We start from the raw sequence: 19146 nt of genomic DNA, 5'->3' as shown, positions 1-19146 counted from the left end.
TACCATGTTAAATGAAACAATGTTGCATTTAGTTTAACAATAGGTTAGATAGCACACTTTGTATCGAAATACATGTGTTACATATATGTTGTAGCCACAACAAATATGGTAAATCTCTATACAGGTAATATTATTGTTTTTTGATCACTAAATGATTTATCTGATATCAGAAGTGGTATTGTATTGCAACAGATCTGTGCTGTAGCGGTGGTAAAAAGCGGAAACTAATATAGAAATTCTATGCTGAGAAAACTGTTGGAACATTGGCTCTTATTATCAATTAATTCATAGTCACTTTTTAACATATTTGTTGTTTTTATGGGAGAAATAATTTGTTACAATAAATTCACCACATAAGTTTATTAGATTGTTGATAATCGATACTGGCACCCCTAGTGGGTAGGGGGTGCATCACAGATTATGCATTGATTTCAATGTGTTCATTTATGAACATTTTGGTTTAATTACCTTATTCTATTTTATGGAAGTATATTAAAGGTTAAGTTTTATATTGATACAATCATGTCAAATGAATAAAACAATTTTTTTCAAAAGAGTGCTCCAAAAAAGCAATCTACTCCTTTCTGTTGGTTTCTTCCAACAAGTGTTTATATGAATGTACGGTTCATGATTGCAGGAGCACCTCCAGCTTTTTGAAATTACACAATCCCAAATTAGGGTACACTTTATGAAGCTGGTTTTTCTAAATAGTTTACGACATACTATTTACTATTACTACATGTCTGGTGCAGGATACATACATTGGAGTATACCCTGGCAGGGTCGTACTGGCCCACAGCGGTACAGGGGAAACCACTGGTGGGCCCCACTGCCTTAGGGCACACTCCTTCCTCTAGGGATCAGGTTCCAGACTGTGCACTTGTATTACACATGGTAGATATGTTGCATTACACTGCACAAGTCTATTGTGTATTTCAAGCCTCTGTGGGGTTTGGCCACACCCCCTTTGTAGGCTGACCACACCCCTAAGTACTGGCCCCTATCACTGCATTCCCCCGGTGGGCCCTTCATGCCCCAGTCCGACACTGCCCCCTGGTACCTTACAGATAGCTGGAGTTGATGTGGAGGGACAGTGCTGAAGACCGCAGGCAGAGAAAATGGCGCTGGACGCTGCTGGGTCCGCTCTGAGAAGCTCCGTCCCCCGAAAAGATGGCGCGTCTTCCTGCTCTTCACAAGGATTATACTGGCCTGAGTTATATGCTGGCTGAGATCCAGGGACCCGACAGGCTTGCTGATCAGTGCAGGGTGTAGGCGCTGGCTTAGGGTGCCCCTCACAGCGCCGCACAGTGTGCCTCTGAGCTCCGGAGCGCAGTTAATACCGCGCTCCCTACCCTGTTGCCGCCATCTTCACACCGGCTCCCCGCTTGTCAGGGGGGCCGGTGACTAACTCGCCACGATCTTCTGGCTCTGTAAGGGGGTGGCGGCATGCTGCTGGGGTGAGCGATCCCCTGTGGCGGCGATCGTTCTATCCCCTCAGGAGCTCAGTGTCCTGTCAGCGGAGTAAGTGGCTCAGACCCCGCAGGGCGGACACTACTCCCCCCCCCCTTAGTCCCACGAAGCAGGGAGGCTGTTGCCAGCAGCCCCCCTGTGCCTAAACTCTATTAAAAATAATAAAACTAAAAGAAATCCTATGGAGCTCCCTTAGCTGTGACCGGCTCCTCCGGGCACATTTTCTAAACTGGGTCTGGTAGGAGGGGCATAGAGGGAGGAGCCAGCCCACACTCTCAAACTCTTAAAGTGCCAATGGCTCCTGGTGGACCCATCTATACCCCATGGTACTAATATGGACCCCAGCATCCTCTAGGACGCAAGAGAAAAATAAGAATTTACTTACCGATAATTCTATTTCTCATAGTCCGTAGTGGATGCTGGGGACTCCGTAAGGACCATGGGGAATAGCGGCTCCGCAGGAGACTGGGCACATCTAAAGAAAGCTTTAGGACTAACTGGTGTGCACTGGCTCCTCCCCCTATGACCCTCCTCCAAGCCTCAGTTAGGATACTGTGCCCGGACGAGCGTACACAATAAGGAAGGATTTTGAATCCCGGGTAAGACTCATACCAGCCACACCAATCACACCGTATAACTTGTGATCTGAACCCAGTTAACAGTATGATAACAGAGGAGCCTCTGAAAGATGGCTCCCAACAATAATAACCCGATTTTTGTAACAATAACTATGTACAAGTATTGCAGACAATCCGCACTTGGGATGGGCGCCCAGCATCCACTACGGACTATGAGAAATAGAATTATCGGTAAGTAAATTCTTATTTTCTCTAACGTCCTAAGTGGATGCTGGGGACTCCGTAAGGACCATGGGGATTATACCAAAGCTCCCAAACGGGCGGGAGAGTGCGGATGACTCTGCAGCACCGAATGAGAGAACTCCAGGTCCTCCTCAGCCAGGGTATCAAATCTGTAGAATTTAGCAAACGTGTTTGCCCCTGACCAAGTAGCTGCTCGGCAAAGTTGTAAAGCCGAGACCCCTCGGGCAGCCGCCCAACATGAGCCCACTTTCCTTGTGGAACGGGCTTTTACAGATTTTAGCTGTGGCAGGCCTGCCACAGAATGTGCAAGCTGAATTGTACTACAAATCCAACGAGCAATAGTCTGCTTAGAAGCAGGAGCACCCAGCATGTTGGGTGCATACAGGATAAACAGCGAGTCAGATTTCCTGACTCCAGCCGTCCTGGAAACATATTTTCAGGGCCCTGACAACATCCAGCAACTTGGATTCCTCCAAGTCCCTAGTAGCCGCAGGCACCACAATAGGTTGGTTCAGGTGAAAACGCTGGAACCACCTTAGGGAGAAACTGAGGACGAGTCCTCAATTCCGCCCTGTCCGAATGGAAAATCAGATAAGGGCTTTTACAGGATAAAGCCGCCAATTCTGACACGCGCCTGGCCCAGGCCAGGGCCAACAGCATGACCACTTTTCCATGTGAGATATTTTAACTCCACAGATTTAAGTGGTTCAAACCAATGTGACTTTTGGAACCCAAACTACATTGAGATCCCAAATTGCCACTGGAGGCACAACAGGAGGCTGTATATGCAGTACCCCTTTTACAAACGTCTAAACTTCAGGGACTGAAGCTAGTTCTTTTTTGGAAGAAAATTGACAAGGCCGAAATCTGAACCTTAATGGACCCCAATTTCAGGCCCATAGACACTCCTGTTTGCAGGAATGTAGGAATCGACCCAGTTGAATTTCCTCCGTCGGGCCTTACTGGCCTCGCACTACGCAACATATTTTCGCCAATTGCGGTGATAATGTTTTTGCGGTTACATCCTTCCTGGCTTTTGATCAGGATAGGGATGACTTCATCCGGAATGCCTTTTTTTCCTTCAGGATCCGGTGTTCAACCGCCATGCCGTCAAACGCAGCCGCGGTAAGTCTTGGAACAGACAGGGTCCTTGCTGGAGCAGGTCCCTTCTTAGAGGTAGAGGCCACGGATCCTCCGTGAGCCTCTCTTGAAGTTCCGGTTACCAAGTCCTTCTTGGCCAATCCGGAGCCACGAATATAGTGCTTTCTCCTCTCCATCTTATCAATCTCAGTACCTTGGGTATGAGAGGAAGAGGAGGGAACACATACACTGACTGGTACACCCACGGTGTTACCAGAGCGTCTACAACTATTGCCTGAGGGTCTCTTGACCTGGCGCAATACCTGTCGAGTTTTTTAATCATGTGGACGACTTCTGGGTGAAGTCCCCACTCTCCCGGGTGGAGGTCGTGCTGAGGAAGTCTGCTTCCCAGTTGTCCACTCCCGGAATGAATACTGTTGACAGTGCTATCACATGATTTTCCGCCCAGCGAAGAATCCTTGCAGCTTCTGCCATTGCCCTCCTGCTTCTTGTGCCACCCTGTCTGTTTACGTGGGTGACTGCCATGATGTTGTCCGACTGGATCAACACCGGCTGACCTTGAAGCAGAGGTCTCGCTAAGCTTAGAGCATTGTAAATGGCCCTTAGCTTCAGGATATTTATGTGAAGTGATGTATCCAGGCTTGACCCTAAGCCCTGGATATTCCTTCCCTGTGTGACTGCTCCCCAGCCTCGCAGGCTGGCATCCGTGGTCATCAGGACCCAGTCCTGAATGCCGAATCTGCGGCCCTCTAGAAGATGAGCACTCTGCAACCACCACAGGATGGATACCCTTGTCCTTGGTGACAGGGTTATCCGCTGATGCATCTGAAAATGCGACCCGGACCATTTGTCCAGTAGGTTCCACTGGAAAGTTCTTGCGTGGAATCTAACGAATGGGATTGCTTCGTAGGAAGCCACCATTTTTACCCAGAACCCTTGTGCATTGATGCACTGAGACTTGGTTCGGTTTTAGGAGGTTCCTGATTAGCTCGGATAACTCCCTGGCTTTCTCTTCCGGGAGAAACACCTTTTTTCTGGACTGTGTCCAGGATCATCCCTAGGAAACAGAAGACAAGTCGTCGGAACCAGCTGCGATTTTGGAATATTGAGAATCCAATCGTGCTGCCGCAACACTACCTGAGATAGTGCTACACCGACCTCCAACTGTTCCCTGGATCTTACCCTTATCAGGGAATCGTCCTTCGAAGGGATATCATTTCGGCCATTACCTTGGTAAAGACCCGGGGTGCCGTGGACCATCCCTACGGCAGCGTCTGAACTGATAGTGACAGTTCTGTACCATAACCTGAGGTACCCTTGGTGAGAAGGGTAAATTTTGACATGAAGGTAAGCATCCTTGATGTCCCGAGACATCATGTAGTCCCCTTCTTCCAGGTTCGCAATCACTGCTCTGAGTGTCCCCTTTCAAAGGCAATACTTCCAAATGCCGTTTGGAATCCGCATCACCTGACCATTTTACTGGTAGAATTGGACAACGCACTTATACTTGATGCCAGTCGGCAATTATTCCGCTGTGCATCATGCATATATAGAAATGCATCTTTTAAATGCTCTATAGGCAATAATATACTATCCTAATATTTCCAGTCAGGGAATCCGACCATGCCCACCCAGCACTGCACCTCCAGGCTGAGGCGATAGCTGGTCGCAGTATAACACCAGTATGTGTGTAAATACCTTTTTGGATACCCTCCTGCTTTCTATCAGCAGGATCCTTAAGGGCGGCCATCTCATGAGAGGGTAGAGCCCTTGTTCTTACAAGCGTGTGAGCGCCTTATCCCCCCTAGGGGGTGTTTCCCAACGCACCCTAACCTCTGGCGGGAAAGGGTATGCAGCCAATACTTTTTAAGAAATTATCAATTGTTATCGGGGGGAAACCCACGCATCATCACACACCTCATTTTATTTCTCAGATTCAGGAAAACTACAGGTAGTTTTTCCCTCACCAAACATAATACCCCTTTTTGGTGGTACTCGTATTATCAGAAATGTATAAAAACATTTTCCATTGTCTCAATCATGTAACGTGTGGCCCTACTGGAAATCACGGTTGTCTCTTCACCGTCGACACAGGAGTCAGTATCTCAGTATCCGTGTCGGCGTCTGTATCTGCCATCTGAGGTAACGGCCGCTTTAGAGCCCCTGACGGCCTATGAGACGTCTGGACAGGCACAAGCTGAGTAGCCGGCTGTCTCATGTCAACCACTGTTTTTTTATATAGAGCTGACACTGTCACGTAATTTTCAACAGTACATCCACTCAGGTGTCGACCCCCTAGGGGGTGACATCACTGTTACAGACACTCTGCTCCGTCTCCACATCATTTTTCTCCTCATACATGTCGACACAAACGTACCGACACACAGCACACACACAGGGAATGCTCTGATAGAGGACAGGACCCCACTAGCCCTTTGGGGAGACAGAGGGAGAGTATGCCAGCACACACCAGAGCGCTATATATATATACAGGGATAACCTTATATAAGTGTTTTTCCCCTTATAGCTGCTGTATGTTTTAATACTGCGCCTAATTAGTGCCCCCCTCTCTTTTTTTAACCCTTTCTGTAGTGTAGTGACTGCAGGGAAGAGCCAGGGAGCTTCTCTCCAACTGAGCTGTGAGGGAAAATGGCGCCAGTGTGCTGAGGAGATAGGCTCCGCCCCCTTTTCGGCGGCCTTATCTCCCGGTTTTTTGTATATTCTGGCAGGGGTTAAATGCATCCATATAGCCCAGGAGCTATATGTGATGCATTTTTTTGCCATGTAAGGTATTTCTGTCATGTTTTATTGCGTCTCAGGGCGCCCCCCCCAGCGCCCTGCACCCTCAGTGACCGGAGTATGAAGTGTGCTGAGAGCAATGGCGCACAGCTGCAGTGCTGTGCACTACCTTACTGAAGACAGGAACGTCTTCTGCCGCCGATTTTTCCGGACCTCTTCGCTCTTCTGGCTCTGTAAGGGGGCCGGCGGCGCGGCTCCGGGACCCATCCAGGCTGGACCTGTGATCGTCCCTCTGGAGCTAATGTCCAGTAGCCAAGAAGCCCAATCCACTCTGCACGCAGGTGAGTTCGCTTCTTCTCACCTTAGTCCCTCGATGCAGTGAGCCTGTTGCCAGCAGGTCTCACTGAAAATAACAAATCTAAACTAAAACTTTCACTAAGAAGCTCAGGAGAGCCCCTAGTGTGCACCCTTCTCGTCGGGCACAGAAATCTAACTGAGGCTTGGAGGAGGGTCATAGGGGGAGGAGCCAGTGCACACCAGTTAGTCCTAAAGCTTTCATTAGATGTGCCCAGTCTCCTGCGGAGCCGCTATTCCCCATGGTCCTTACGGAGTCCCCAGCATCCACTTAGAACGTTAGAGAAAAAGGATTATATTTAAGAGCTATAAATAAGACATTCTATAGGATCATCCAAATAAGGGTCAATATTGGACTTCTCTCTAATATGTGAGGGGCTGATTTTGAGTCACATGCTGCTGTGACCGCTTTAGCATCTTTTTCTGAAATTGCATCAGCAACTTAATGTTTATGCTGGTATTTTGCCCTTCTCCTGGTGTGCAATGTGCAACACCTGGGACACTCACTTTGTGCGTCTTTACATGCTACAATCACGCTTGGTGCGTTTTTAGATGCAACAGTTCCGGTTGGTGAGTTTTTAGATACAACAATCCTATTTGGCGAGTCTTTAGATGCAGCAATCGCACTGGGTGAGTCTTTAGATGCAACAATTCCGCTTGGTGTGTCTTTAGATGCAACAAGCCCGCTTTAGACACTACCATTGGGCACACCATCGAAACTTGCACCAACACCATGCTAGGTGTAGATTCACCGTTAGAGTGTGGCTTCCAATGTAGGCTGTTAAGCGACTGCATACACAACCAATTCTGGGACACGCCCCACAGCACTCTCTTAATACACCCATAAAACTATATATCTCCATGCATCTGAGTAGACACCTCACAGTCATTACTCAGGAATGTCCAATACATTTCTGAGATTGTGCGTCTCAATCGCAACTGTGCCTCTGTGCATACATACAGTGTGAAACATCTGGAGGTCTGCACAGCACATCACATTCTTATAAGCACCTGGCAAGCAGCATAAGGGGCCCCGAAATTTTTGTTTCAAATATTGGCATCAACAAACTCCTATAACACTTTCCTTGGACTAGATACCCGACCAAAAGATGGTGAATCATCACTATATTTGGTATATTGACGGAAAAGATTAGTTTCTACTCACAAAACCACGTGTGTACTGGTTCAGTTTATCCACTGCTGCTGCTTGTGCAAGCCCTTCTTTCACGTAGGAAGGAGGAGATATGTCTGGGAATCCCTGCCCAAGATTGACAACTGTTGGATCTGCAGCAAGTGCCGTAAATTCAACCCTGTACAGGAATACACGGTACACATATTACCTCTCTCATGGTTACTGGTAAGAGCAGGGAGATACACACTGAAATTCTTTATTTACACATTCTATATAATAAAAGGCTAATGCTGCTCCTCACCTCTATGGGGGAATTTAAGTTTCTGTACACTTGCGGCCACTAGATGGCGCCCGACGGAGCAATTCAAGTGTTGCTCTGTTCGGGCATGCAAACTCGGCGCTGACATTATTGTTATGTTGTTCCGTCATTTTGACGTACTGGAAACTTGTCATATATAAAAGGGACAGTCAACTTTACTTTACAAAGCGGGATCATCAAATCAGGAACATCATCCATGATATCGTCTAGTGTGTACCTGGCTTAAATCCTTATGTATCCATCTCCTGCCTTAATAACTGCAACCACGCAAGATCTGGAAAAATCTACCTTGCTTAAAGTTACAATATAGTTTGATATTACTAGATCGCAATGTGCATGTTACATATGATGGAAGGATTTTCTGAGATTCTCCCTTAACCTCCTGCCTGGCATTAATGTATGACATGTGACCGCAGCCAGGAGTGTGTTACATGACCAGGTCACAAGTCATACATCTAGCACTCCCTGCTGCTTCCTCCATGTGTGCTGCTGCTGTGGCCCCCTGAGAATGATGATGTGGTCTGTGCCTGCCGACATCACTCCCAAAATCGCGCCCCACAATGCCTTGTGAGTAGCACTCTGGGGCTCGTGTGACGGAACTAAAAACATAGTTCCCCACTGAGCCCAAATATGCTGATCTCTGAATAAGCACCCCTCACAAATCTAAATCTCTCTGCACATTTTACATCTGCCCCACCTGCAGTGCAACATGGTTTGGCCCATTAGGGTGCTTTTTTAGTTTGCTAACAAACCTAAATAAGGAGCACAGTCTGCCATTAAGTTATAACAAATAGCCTAAAAAAACATACCGTATATACTCGAGTATAAGTCGACCCGAATATAAGCCGAGACACCTAATTTTACCACAAAAACCTGGGAAAACTTATTGACTCGAGTATAAGCCTTGGGTGGGAAATGCAGCTCTAGCCGTACACAGCCCTCATAGTGCCAGATATGCCCCCACAGTGCCAGATATGCCCTCACACTGCCATATATGCCCGCACACTGCCAGATACGCCCCCACAGTGCTGCCAGATATGCCCCCACAGTGCTGCCAGATATGCCCCCACAGTGCTGCCAGATATGCCCCCACAGTGCTGCCAGATATGCCCCCACAGTGCTGCCAGATATGCCCCCACAGTGCTGCCAGATATGCCTCCACAGTGCTGCCAGATATGCCTCCACAGTGCTGCCAGATATGCCCCCACAGTGCCAGATATGCCCCCACAGTGCCAGATATGCCCTCATACTCCCCGATATGCATGCCCCCTCAGTGCCACATAAGCCCTCACACTGCCAGATATGCCCCCACAGTACCAGATATGCCCTCATACTGCCAGATATGCCCTCATACTGCCAGATATGCCCCCACACTGCCAGATATGCCCCCACACTGCCAGATATGCCCCCACACTGCCAGATATGCATGCCCCCTCAGTGCCACATATGCCCTCACACTGCCAGATATGCCCCCACAGTGCCAGATATGCCCTCATACTGCCAGATATGCCCCCACAGTGCCAGATATGCCCTCATACTGCCAGATATGCATGCCCCCTCAGTGCCACATATGCCCCCCCCCCCCCCCCCCCCAAGTGCCAAATATGCTCACCCAGTGCCTGGTATAACTTACCCTCCGCCGCTGTCTAGTGAAGGAGGGACACGGAGGGCACAGCGCGCGCCTCTCCTGTGTCCCTCCTGCGTCTCCAGCGGGTCTGTTAAATGAAGTGCCGGTTCGTGAGCCAATCAGAGCTCACGAACGGGTACTTCATTTAATAGACCCGCCGCTGCCGACGCAGGAGGGACACAGGAGAGGCGCGCGCTGTGCCCTCCGTGTCCCTCCATCACACTGACTCGAGTATAAGCTGAGGGGGCTTTTTCAGCACAAAAAAAAGTGCTGAAAAAGTCGGCTTATACTCGAGTATATATTATTTATATTGTAGATTAATCCACACACAGTACCATCATATTGCTTGATGGTGTTCCTTTCTACAGTGCTGTATCATGCTTTCTATAACCAACAGATGGTAGTATTGAGTTATAAATTCTAACATAAAGTGAGAACAATGTTTCAGAAGTATTAACACTGTGTAACAAGATGGGCAGATGGGAAAGTGGGCAAGGAAACTAGAAACCTAAACAAAAAAAAGGTAGAGCAAAGAAATACTGATCTATAAGACAATAATGTACAGTATATTTAATACGAAGTGAGAACGGTGTTATATGGTATACTAGCTACAGAATCTCAAGTATAATCACAAAAAGATGAAAAGCGCTGGTATTTTAGCAAATTTAATACTGCTTTTTAAAAAATTTACATACAAAACTAAAATCTGTATTTTCTGTGTCTTATTTTAGTACAACGGGATATACCTGAAGTTAACTGGTTAGGTTATCACACAAGATCAGCAATTATTAGACTTACAACAGGACATACTCTGCCCACCGCTGCCAATCTTGGTCAGGCCACACCTCCGGACGGGCCTTCCCCGGACTGATGCTGTCAAAAGGCTGGCACTTAAGTTAATAATCCGCCTCTTTATCTGCCCGTACCGCCTCTGATGCTGCCCTCCTCTTGCTGTAAATGCTGGGATGCCAGGCCAAGTTCTGCCTGCTACAGTATATGTTAAATATGTAAGGTTTGCAGGAATAGGCTGACTCTATTCCAAAGGGCCCTAGGTCTCCTTACTTAGCTTCTCACTCTCCTTAGAGCTCCTCCTTTGAGGTAAAAAGGTAAAGATTTTTGCACAACACTTAAGGTCACTGGGAGAGCTATCGGTACCCTTTACACAGCAGATAAGCAGTTGCAGATGATCAAGCTTTCCTTTAATGCATTTAAGAGTCAAAATATCTATCTTTCCTTTCCTCCTATTGCTGTCTGAGAGGTTCAGCAATGTTTAGTTCAAGTGACAGGTTAACCTCTGATAACGGAGACACTATCCTCTCCTGAGTGGAAATAGGTTACATTAGTACTTATATCTGAAATATGGAACTGAAACGGCATTTGGAGCGAAACGGCATCAGGGGTGTTACTATTCATCTCAGCGACCCTGAAAACCATGGAATTTACATGTCTCCCCCTTCCCACCCTCACCCCTAGGGGTGCTAGGGGTGTCTTAATCCCACAGTATTTATTCCAGATTGTAAATCATATGTGTACCAAGTTTGGTGTAAATTGCTCCAGGCATTCCAGTTATGCTGGAACATACATACACATACATCCATTTTTATATATAAGGAGATTTATGGTAAAAACTTACCTTTGTTTAATCTTTCTGCGAGGTACACTGGATTCCACAGGGAATAACATTGGGTTGTAGAGTTGGATCTTGATCCAAGGTAACAATAGGCTAAAGCTTTGACTGTTCCCAGGATCCCTTGCACCGCCTCCTCTATAACCCCGCCTCCGCACACAGGAGCTCAGTTTTGTTAACCAGTCCAATGCAGTAGCAGGTAAGAGAGACGATAATAGTTAGTAGCCACAGCGAACCACATTCTTACGACAGGAGAAGGTATTAGCGGCTAATGCCATACAAACCCAAAGAAGCTAAGTGCATCAGGGTGGGCGCCCTGTGGAAGCCAGTGTACCTTGCAGAAAGATATTTAACAAAGGTAAGTTCTTACCATAAATCTCCTTTTCTGCAGCAGGGTACACTGTATTCCACAGGGAATAACATTGGGATGTTCTAAAGCAGTTCCTCATGGGAGGGGATGCACTGTAGCGGGTACAAGAACCCGGCGTCCAAAGGAAGCGTCCAGGGAGGCGGAAGTATCAAAGGCATAGAACCTAATGAACGTGTTCACCGAGGAGCACGTAGCCGCCTTGCACAACTGTTCTAGGGACGAGCCCAAGAAGGTCCAACAGACCGAGTAGAATGGGCCTTGATAGTAGCAGGAGCTGGAAGTCCAGCCTGTATGTAAGCTTGTGCAATCACCATTCTAATCCATCTGGCCAAAGTCTGTTTACTAGCAGGCCAGCCACGTCTGTGAAAACAAAAAAGGACAAAGAGGGAATCAGACTTCCTAAGGGAGGCGGTTCTCTTCACATAGATACGGAGAGCCCGTACCACATACAAAGACCGTTCTTTGGAGGACAAATCAGGAGACATAAAGGCAGGAAACACAATATCTTGGTTAAGGTGGAAAGACGACACCACCATAGGTAGATAACCAGGGCGAGTTCTAAGAACTGCACGGTCACGGTGACAAATCAGAAAGGGAGACCTACAGGATAAGGCACCCAGATCTGAAACCCATCTAGCAGAGGCAATAGCCAGCAAAAATAAGACCTTAAGCGTAAGCCATTTAAGGTCCACAGACTCAAGAGGTACAAACAGACTCTTGTAGGGCGTCCAGAACAACCGACAAATTCCAAGGAGCCACAGGAGGGACAAAGGGAGGTTGAATCCGTAAAACACCCTGAGTGAAAGTATGAACGTCAGGCAGAGTCGCAATTTTTCTCTGAAACCACACCGACAAGGCTGAGACATGAACCTTGACGGAGGCCAGACGAAGGCCTGAGTCAAGGCCCTGTTGTAGAAACGCCAGTAGTTGGGCAGTACTGAACTTGCAGGCATCAAAATTCTTAGCCGCACACCAGGTGAAGTAAGAATTCCAGACGCTGTAATAAATCCGAGCCGAAGCCGGTTTACGGGCTTTCAACATCGTTTGAATGACCGTCTCAAAAAAACCTTTGGCCCTCAGAACTGAAGCTTCAAAAGCAACGCCGTCAAAGCCAGTCGGGCCAAATCCTGGTAAACACAGGGGCCTTGAACGAGGAGGTCTGGGAGTTGAGGAAGTAGAAGAGGACTCTCTATCGAGAGACCCTGTAGGTCCGAGAACAAATGCCGTCTGGGCCACGCTGGAGCGATCAGAAATAGGATTCCTCCTTCTTGCTTGAACTTCCTTATTACCCTGGACAGGAGTGACACCGGAGGGAACACGTACAGCAGCCAAAAATTCCATGGAATTGCCAGGGTGTCCACGAACGCTGCTTGCTCCGAAGACGGGAACCTTGTGATTGTGTTGAGACGCCATCAGGTCTACATCTGGTAGGCCCCACTTGTCCACTAGGAGTTGAAATACTTCTGGATGAAGGCTCCACTCTCCGGCGTGTATGTTCTGACGACTGAGGAAGTCCGCTTCCCAGTTAAGGACCCCCGAAATGAACACTGCCGATATAGCTGGCAGATGGCGTTCTGCCCATTGAAGAATCTTTGACACTTCCAACAATCGCCATGCGGCTTTGAGTGCCACCTTGATGATTTATGTATGCCACTGTGGTGGCGTTGTCCGACTGTACTTGAACAGGCCTGTTCTGTAACAGAGGAAGGGCCAGTTTCAAAGCATTGAACAATGCCCGCAATTCCAGAATATTTATCGGGAGGAGAGATTCCTCCCTGGTCCACCGACCCTAAAGAGAGTGTTGCTCCAACACCGCGCCCCAAACCCGCAGACTGGCATCCGTCGTTATGAGTCAAGGAAAACATGTGAGACCTGATCTGGTGAGGCAGGCCGTCCCACTTGGCAAGGATTAGCTTCTGCAGAGGGCGAGAGTGAAATTGAGCGTACTCTACCATGTCGAAAGCTGACACCTTGAGGCCTAGTACTTGCATCGCTGAGTGTATCGACACTCGTGGACGAGAAAGGAAGCATTTTATCCTGCCCTGAAGCTTCTCTCGGGACAAGAACAACCGTTGGTTGTATGTGTCCAACAATGCCCCCAGGTGCATCATGCTCTGAGCAGGCACCAGGGATGATTTATTCCAGTTGATGAGCCACCCGTGGGCTTGCAGGAATTGGACTGTCAGTTCCAGATGATGGAAGAGAACCTCTGGAGCATTTGCCAGGAACAACAAGTTGTCCAGATATGTCAGGATCCCGAGACCCTGACGGCGGAGCAGACCCATCATAACCGCCATGACCTTGCTAAAGATTCGCGGAGCCGTGGTCAGTCCAAAAGGCAAGGCCTGGAATTGATAATGTAGGTTGCCAATAGCAAACCGCAGGTATTGCTGATGCGATATGGCAATAGGTATATGCAAATAAGCATCCTGTATGTCCAAGGATATCATATAGTCCATGGGCTCCAAGGCCAGAACAATAGAGCGAAGAGTTTCCATACAGAACTTGGAAACCTTCACAAACTTGTTCAGAGACTTGAGGTTGAGAATGGGCCAGGGAGGAACCATTCGGTTTCGGAACTAGTAACAGCGTTGAATAGTACCGGCACTACTACTTCCTGTGTCCAGGAGGGATTGCACCACCAAATGGAGAGATTTTGCTTTTACTGGATCCGAAGGTATATTTGTCAAGCAAAACTGGCGAGGGGGGAAGGCTTCTTGAAAGAGATGGCGTATCCGTGAGTGATGACTTCCCTTACCCAGGTGTCGGAAGTGGTCTGTAACTATACCTGAGCAAACTGTAGAAGTCGGCCTCCCACCCTGGGATCCCCCAGAAGGAGGCCCACCCTGTCATGCAGTAGGCTTGTCTGGTTTGGAAGCAGGCTGACGGGCAGCCCAGGAAAGTTTAGGTTTGGGCTTAGAGGTTTTGGAAGTGCGAGCCCGTTTCGGGTATGCCTGCCCCTTTGCTTTACTTGGAGGTCGAAAGGAATGAAAAGTGGTACTCCTAGCCATCTGAACCGAAGGATTAGTACTAGGCATACATGCAGTATTAGCAGATGCTAAGTCAGCAACAATCTTGTTCAGATCTTCCCCAAACAGGATGTCTCCCTTAAAGGGGATAACCTCCAAGGTCCAGATGCATAGACCAGGACTGCAACCAGAGAATCCGGCGGGCCAAATTGGACGTAGCAGACGCTTTGGCCGCCAGGACACCAGCATCAGAGGCCGCCTCCTGTAAATAATGAGAGGCTGTGATAATATATGAACGATACTGTCTGGCATTATCAGAAAAAATAAGATTTTACTTACCGGTAAATCTATTTCTCGTAGTCCGTAGTTGATGCTGGGGACTCCGTAAGGACCATGGGGAATAGACGGGCTCCGCAGGAGACAGGGCACTTTAAGAAAGAATTAGGAATACTGGTGTGCACTGGCTCCTCCCTCTATGTCCCTCCTCCAGACCTCAGTTAAGGAAACTGTGCCCGGAAGAGCTGACAGTACAAGGAAAGGATTTAGTAATCCAGGGTAAGACTCATACCAGCCACACCGTATAACTCGTGATAAACTTACCCAGTTAACCGTATGAACAACAACAGAGCATCAGACCAACCTGATGCAACCATAACATAACCCTTATGTAAGCAATAACTATATACAAGTATTGCAGAAGAAGTCCGCACTTGGGACGGGCGCCCAGCATCCACTACGGACTACGAGAAAAAGATTTACCGGTAAGTAAAATCTTATTTTCTCTAACGTCCTAGTGGATGCTGGGGACTCCGTAAGGACCATGGGGATTATACCAAAGCTCCCAAACGGGCGGGAGAGTGCGGATGACTCTGCAGCACCGAATGAGCAAATACAAGGTCCTCCTCAGCCAGGGTATCAAACTTGTAGAATTTTGCAAAAGTGTTTGAACCCGACCAAGTAGCTGCTCGGCAAAGCTGTAATGCCGAGACCCCTCAGGCAGCCGCCCAAGAAGAGCCCACCTTCCTTGTGGAATGGGCTTTTACTGATTTTGGAGGCGGCAATCCAGCCGCAGAATGAGCCTGCTGAATCGTGTTACCGATCCAGCGAGCAATAGTTTGCTTTGAAGCAAGAGCACCCAGCTTGTTGGATGCATACAGGATAAACAGCGAGTCAGTTTTCCTGACTCCAGCCGTTCTGGCTACATAAATCTTCAAAGCCCTGACTACATCTAGTAACTTGGAATCCTCCAAGTCACGAGTAGCCGCAGGCACCACAATAGGTTGGTTCAAATGAAAAGATGACACCACCTTCGGCAGAAATTGCGGACGAGTTCGTAATTCTGCCCTGTCCATATGGAAAACCAGATAGGGGCTTTTACATGACAAAGCCGCCAATTCTGACACACGCCTAGCCGAAGCTAAGGCCAATAGCATGACCACCTTCCACGTGAGATACTTTAGCTCCACGGTCTTAAGTGGCTCAAACCAGTGAGATTTCAGGAAATTCAACACCACGTTAAGATCCCAAGGTGCCACTGGTGGCACAAAAGGGGGCTGAATATGCAGCACTCCCTTTACAAACGTCTGAACTTCAGGAAGAGAAGCCAGTTCCCTTTGAAAGAAAATGGATAGGGCCGAAATCTGGACCTTAATGGACCCTAATTTTAAGCCCATAGTCACTCCCGACTGTAGGAAGTGAAGGAAACGGCCCAGCTGGAATTCCTCTGTAGGGGCCTTCCTGGCCTCACACCAAGCAACATATTTTCGCCATATACGGTGATAATGCTTTGCTGTCACGTCCTTCCTAGCCTTTATCAGCGTAGGAATAACCTCATCCGGAATGCCTTTCTCCGCTAGGATCCGGCGTTCAACCGCCATGCCGTCAAACGCAGCCGCGGTAAGTCTTGGAACCGACAGGGCCCCTGTTGCAACAGATCCTGTCTGAGAGGCAGAGGCCATGGGTCCTCTGTGAGCATTTCTTGCAGTTCCGGAAACCAAGTCCTTCTTGGCCAATCCGGAACAATGAGTATTGTTCTCACTCCTCTTTTTCTTACGATTCTCAGCACCTTGGGAATGAGAGGAAGAGGAGGAAACACATAAACCGACTGGAACACCCACGGTGTCACTAGTGCGTCCATAGCTATCGCCTGAGGGTCTCTTGACCTGGCGCAATATCTTTGTAGCTTTTTGTTGAGGCGGGATGCCATCCTGTCCACCTGTGGCAGTTCCCATCGATTTGTAATCTGTGTGAAGACTTCTTGATGAAGTCCCCACTCTCCCGGGTGGAGGTCGTGCCTGCTGAGGAAGTCTGCTTCCCAGTTGTCCACTCCCGGAATGAACACTGCTGACAGTGCTTGCACGTGATTCTCCGCCCAGCGAAGAATTCTGGTGGCTTCTGCCATCGCCACCCTGTTTCATGTGCCGCCCTGACGGTTCACATGAGCCACTGCGGTGATGTTGTCTGACTGAATCAGCATCGGTTGGTCGCGAAGCAGAGGCCCCGCTTGACTCAGGGCGTTGTAAACGGCCCTTAGTTCCAGGATATTGATGTGCAGACAAGTCTCCTGACTTGACCACAACCCCTGGAAATTTCTTCCCCGAGTGACTGCCCCCCACCCTCGGAGGCTTGCATCCGTGGTCACCAGGACCCAGTCCTGAATGCCGAACCTGCGGCCCTCGAGAAGGTGAGTACTCTGCAGCCACCACAGAAGAGACACCCTGGCCCTGGGGGATAGGGTGATCAGCCGATGCATCTGTAGATGCGATCCGGACCACTTGTCCAACAGATCCCATTGAAAAGGTCCTCGCATGGAAGCTGCCGAAGGGAATGGCCTCGTATGACGCCACCATCTTTCCCAGGACTCTCGTGCAGTGATGCACCGACACCTGTTTTGGTTTTAAGAAGTCTCTGACCAGTGTCATGAGTTCCTGAGCCTTCTCCGTCGGGAGAAAAACCTTCTTCTGGTCTGTGTCCAGAATCATGCCCAGGAAGGGCAGACGCGTCGTAGGAATCAGCTGCGACCTTGGAATACTCAGAATCCAGCCGTGCTGTTGTAACACTTCCCGAGAGCGTGCTACACTAATCAGCAACTGCTCTCTGGACCTCGCCTTCATGAGGAGATCGTCCAAGTATGGGAAAATTGTGACTCCTTGCTTTCGCAGGAGCACCATCATTACTGCCATTACCTTGGTAAATATTCTCGGTGCCGTGGACAGACCAAACGGCAACGTCTGGAATTGGTAATGACAATCCTGAACCACAAATCTGAGGTACTCCTGATGAGGTGGATAAACGGGGACACGAAGGTAAGTATCCCTTATGTCCAGAGACACCATAAAGTCCTCCTCCCTTGCGATGACCGCTCTGAGCGATTCCATCTTGAACTTGAACTTTTCAAGTATATGTTCAGGGATTTTAAATTCAATATGGGTCTGACCGAACAATCTGGTTTCGGGACTACAACATGGTCGAATAATAACCCCCACCTTGTTGAAGGAGGGGAACCTTGACCACCACCTGTTGAAGATACAATTTGTGAATTGCAGTTAACCCTGTTTCCCTCTCGGGGGGGGGAATCCGGCAGGTCCGTCAGTGAGGAGGCATCTTCTCAAAGTCCAGCTTGTATCCCTGAGACACAATATCTATTGCCCAGGGATCTAACAGGGAGTGAACCCACTTGTGGCTGAACTTACGAACGCGTGCCCCCACCGGGCCTAGCTCCGCCCCAGCGACATGCGGTGGATTTTCGTAGAGGCCGGGGAGGACCTCTGTTCCTGGGAACTAGCTGTGTTGTGCAGCTGGTTTCCTCTGCCCCCGCCTCTGGCAAGAAAGGACGCACCTCGGACTTTCTTGTTTCTTTGTTCGAAAGGCTGCATTTGATAATGACGTGCTTTCCTAGGCTGTGCAGGAATATACGGCAAAATATCAGAATTACCAGCTATAGCTGTGGAGACCAGGTCCGAGAACCCTTCTCCACACAATCCTCAGCCTTCCATATGCCACTTAAGTTGGCATCATCTGTCCATTGCATATTCTACAGGATACATCAAGCAGAAATCGACATAGCTTTGCCTCTAGGACCCAGTATACTCATGTCTCTTTGGGCATGTTTTATGATATATATCTCTTAAGACAGCATCTTTAATAAATATATATATATATATATATATATATATCTACATATACACACATATATATATATATATATACAACCTAGGGTCTCAATTTCTGCTGATAAGGTACCTGTCCACGCCGCCACAGCGCTATAAATCCATGCCGAAACAATCGCCGGTCTGAGTAGTGTACCAAAATGTGCACACTATCTGCAGGATCCCTGAGAATAGCTAGGGCTACCTTTTGGGCAAACGTGACACCCTAGGGGAAGATTCCCATCACATCCTGGCCCTAGTGGGGAAAGGATACTGCCTGAGAATTCTTTGTGGGAAGCTGCAGTCTCTTGTCTGGAGATTCCCGCTCTTTTTCCTCAGGAGAGGAGGGAAATTATCCTCAGCTTTCTTCCCCTTAAAATGCGTCAGGGACAGATGAGTCATCAGTGATATGCAAATCATCTTTATTACAATAATCATATATTGAATACTTTTCTGCCATTTTGGCTGT

The 19146-nt window shown here is 48.3% G+C and overlaps 1 protein-coding gene across 5 annotated transcripts in view; it reads right to left on the bottom strand.

Moving 5' to 3' along the window:
• KYAT3 (kynurenine aminotransferase 3) overlaps positions 1-19146 on the bottom strand; it is a 255249-nt gene that overhangs the window by 85091 nt on the left and 151012 nt on the right. For all 5 annotated transcript variants that reach the window (XM_063939940.1, XM_063939941.1, XM_063939942.1 and 2 more), the window contains one exon: positions 7651-7795. In XM_063939940.1, coding sequence (XP_063796010.1) covers positions 7651-7795 — 145 coding nt within the window. The remainder of the gene's footprint in view (positions 1-7650; positions 7796-19146) is intronic.

Source organism: Pseudophryne corroboree, chromosome 9, assembly GCF_028390025.1.
Source record: "Pseudophryne corroboree isolate aPseCor3 chromosome 9, aPseCor3.hap2, whole genome shotgun sequence".
NCBI classification, from domain to species: Eukaryota; Metazoa; Chordata; class Amphibia; order Anura; family Myobatrachidae; genus Pseudophryne; species Pseudophryne corroboree.
This window is presented reverse-complemented; position numbering and strand designations above follow the sequence as displayed.